The 4,165-nt window shown below is 32.0% G+C and overlaps 1 protein-coding gene across 1 annotated transcript; it reads right to left on the reverse strand.

Annotated features, from left to right (window-relative positions):
* Window positions 1-2,635: 2,635 nt before the first annotated feature.
* On the reverse strand, window positions 2,636-3,421 carry HELRODRAFT_164477 (hypothetical protein; the record flags this gene model as incomplete). Its single annotated transcript, XM_009029410.1, has 1 exon — window positions 2,636-3,421. The coding sequence occupies one exon, from the start codon at window positions 3,419-3,421 to the stop codon at window positions 2,636-2,638; it is 786 nt and encodes a 261-aa protein (XP_009027658.1).
* Window positions 3,422-4,165: the final 744 nt, after the last annotated feature.

A 4,165-nucleotide genomic window follows, 5' to 3' on the forward strand; every position in this document is an offset into this window, starting at 1 on the left:
GAAATCTCTTCTCAGACATACTTAAATTGTAAACAATTTAAAATAAAAATTATTAAATATATCACTATAATATCATGAGAAACTAAATTGAGCACATGAGGTACTACGTTCCCATTTGGGATCATAGTACCTTATGTGCCCAATGTTCCCAATTGGGAACGTCAACACATATATCTCATTTAAAAAATAAGTTTAAGATAAACCTCTAATTTCATAATTTTAAAATATTAAGAAGTAATTGTGAATAAGTAAAAAATAGTTTAATTTAAATAAAACATAATACTTACTTGGAAATAAAATCAGAAAACAGACTAAAAACTTTTTTGAAAAATACAAAATTTTTAAAATGGCTACCAAAGCATGCGATGACAATACAAAAGACCACGTGACTGTATTGCATAGATATACTATTAATAAATATAGATTGGCCAAAACATGTAAAGCTTGTGCAAATATAAAATTTATGTAGCGCTAAATATACACGTTCCCAAATGGGATCATTGGGCGCTAATGAGTTAATTCCCGTTTGATTGATTGGTTGGTTGATTGATTGATTATTAAAATAATAATAAAAAAACTCAATATTCTTAAAAAATTTCATGACGTTTACAGAGTGCAATGATAACCATTTTAAAACTTGCACTTGGCTTTAATTTTTGAACGCGCTTAACAAAACAAAAAATGATTTGCCCAACGACAACCCAACACATATTATTTATTTAACATATGCTAATGTGCTATAAAAGAAACCTGCTTCAAAGTTTGATATGAAAAAAATAAAATATAGGCCATAACTCAAAAATTAAACAATGACTTGTGGAATAATTTTTACTTAGATTTTAAAATCTTTTTTTATGCCAAATTAAGTTTTAATAAACAATAAAAGAACAAACGTAGAAACGAATGAATGAATTGAAAAAACAATGAATCAAATAACCATTTAACTATTTTGAACTTTCAATCGATCAGTTTATGACACGTTAATTTCAAATTTTCAAACAAATTACCCTTTCACAATTTAAACAACTATTTAACACCAACAAAACAAGTTTGTGTTGAGTGTATGGTTGGTTGTAGGCACACACACACACACACACACACACACACACACACACACAAAAGAAATGATCCAATGTTACAAATATGTTAATGAGCTGTTGTTGATTGAATGGTATGGAATGCCATTAAAAGGCACGTTTGTGTCGATATTGAATAATGCACTTTATATGATGCAGATCAAGGGGAGGCCTATTTACCATTAAACAGCACTTTCTTGTGGGTTGAAGCAGGGATGTGCAAAGAATCTCAATTTTTGCAACTTTTAATTATTTTCGGTAATGTCGATTTTATTTGTTTAAATTTATACCAAATAAAAGTAATTAATTACTATATTGAATAACAATTTAAAAAAATAAAATTTTAACATTTTAAATAAAAGCAATATTCCGTAATTAGTAAATATACTATCGTAACTTTTGACTCGAACCTCACCCTCCATCTCCATCTCCATCTCATGATTGTGACCTGAATAATTAAAAAACATCAAATAAAATTTATAATAAATTATAAATTTGAACTGCGTGCGCACATACGTAGCACTGATTACTGTTGCGTTTATAATGAATTTATATACTATATATATACAAAGCGAGCAAAATTTTAATATAAAAGCGCTTATAAATCTATGCATATTAGCTCAGCTTGGCTCGACTTGGCTCGGCTGGCTAGGAATTGGATGTTAAGCAAGGTGTGGTCTCAAACTATTTAGAATTCTTGCAGAAAAATTTGAACTGCGTGCGCACATATGTAGCACTGATTACTGTTGCGTTTATAATGAATTTATATACTATATAGTCTATATAAAGCGAGCAAAATTTTAATATAAAAGCGCTTATAACTCTATGCATATTGGCTCAGCTTGGCTCGACTCGGCATGGAATTGGATGTTAAGCAAGGTGTAGTCTTAAACTATTTGGAAATCTCCCAAAAAAATTTGCGTACATATGTAGCACTGATTACGACTGTTGCGTTTATAAGGAATTTATATACTATATATATAAAGCGAGCATAATTTTATTATAAAAGCGCTTATAAATCTATGCATAATGGCTCAGCTTAGCTCGGCTTGGCTTGGAATCGGATGTTAAGCAAGGAGTGATCTCAAACTATTTTGAATTCTCCCCGAAAATTTTGAACTGCGACGTACATATGTAGCATTGATTACTGTTGCAATTATAATGAATTTATATATATATATATATATATATATATATATATAAAGTAACTAGAATCCACGTATACAAATAATTAATAAGATTATATGTTTTATATAAAAAGCAATATAGCAGATTCAACCAGCCAATCAGAAAATTTCGAAGGCGTTCGTTCGATGACGTCAATTTAGTACTGTCGGCATTGTGGTTAAGACTGTATAATACTGTAGTACATACATTATATAAATTTTTTACTGATGTGAATGATTAAAATGTTGAAAGTGTATAGTTGAAACGAGTATAAATAGGAGCTGAGAAAACGTGAAAATCAGATCAGGCATTCTGCCCCGCATGAAGCAGTCTGCCTGATCTCATTTATTTTATTTTTATTTATTTTATTATATAGTTATATATTATTATTATTATATAGAGTTGTATAGAGTTGTATAGAGTTGTATAGAGTTGTATAGAGTTGTATAGAGTTGTATAGAGTTGTATAGAGTTGTATAGAGTTGTATAGAGTTGTATAGAGTTGTATAGAGTTGTATAGAGTTGTATAGAGTTGTATAGAGTTGTATATAGTTGTATAGAGTTGTATAGAGTTGTATAGAGTTGTATAGAGTTGTATAGAGTTGTATAGAGTTGTATAGAGTTGTATAGAGTTGTATAGAGTTGTATAGAGTTGTATAGAGTTGTATAGAGTTGTATAGAGTTGTATAGAGTTGTATAGAGTTGTATAGAGTTGCATAGAGTTGTATAGAGTTGCATAGAGTTGCATAGAGTTGCATAGAGTTGCATAGAGTTGCATAGAGTTGCATAGAGTTGCATAGAGTTGCATAGAGTTGCATAGACTTGCATAGACTTGCATAGAGTTGCATAGACTTGCATAGACTTGCATAGACTTGCATAGACTTGCATAGACTTGCATAGACTTGCATAGACTTGCATAGACTTGCATAGACTTGCATAGACTTGCATAGACTTGCATAGACTTGCATAGACTTGCATAGACTTGCATAGACTTGCATAGACTTGCATAGACTTGCATAGACTTGCATAGACTTGCATAGACTTGCATAGACTTGCATAGACTTGCATAGACTTGCATAGACTTGCATAGACTTGCATAGACTTGCATAGACTTGCATAGACTTGCATAGACTTGCATAGACTTGCATAGACTTGCATAGACTTGCATAGAGTTGCATAGAGCATAAATCCTACATAGATACCTTTCTTTGAGGTTTTTTTCTTTGCCGACCGGTCGGCTTCTTTGCGTTTCTCTATTTTCATTTAAAATAATTAAATAAAGAAGATTTGTCCATTCATTTAGGTTCTTTCAGGTTCATTCATTCAGGTTGAAGCTTCCGGAGGAGTTCATCGTGGAAGATCAGAATGGGTGTGATGTCACGCTACGTTCGTTCATTTAGTGTCAAAGAATGCACGCCTGGCTGGGGTTCGTTTTACGGTTTCTTTGCAGTTTCTCTTTTGCCAATTGGCTGGCTTTTCCGGCTGGCGGGTTTCACCGCGGCTCGTTTCTCTATTTTCATTTAAATTAATTAAATAAATAAGATTTTTTCATTTCATTCATTTCATTCAGGCTGAAGCTTCCAGAGGAGTTCATCATGGAAGCTGTCAGGCTACGTTCATTCATTCAGAGGCAAAGAATACACGCCTGGCTGGGATACGTTTTCTTTTTTCTCTGTAATTTAAAAATAAGTAAGAATGCTTACACGCACACACACACACACACACAATTACATTAAGTAGCTATATAAGTAGGTTAGATAGGCATAATTTTAATTGTAGGTAGGATAGATAGGAAGCATCCAACAGTAATGTAGTTGAATAGGTAGGCGCGTAAGTTTATCGCTTCTATTTTTTCTTGCATCTACATTACACGCATTAGCGTATTACACACACACACACACACACACACACAAACACATACA

The sequence above is a fragment of the Helobdella robusta genome, assembly GCF_000326865.2.
Source record: "Helobdella robusta unplaced genomic scaffold HELROscaffold_6, whole genome shotgun sequence".
NCBI classification, from domain to species: Eukaryota; Metazoa; Annelida; class Clitellata; order Rhynchobdellida; family Glossiphoniidae; genus Helobdella; species Helobdella robusta.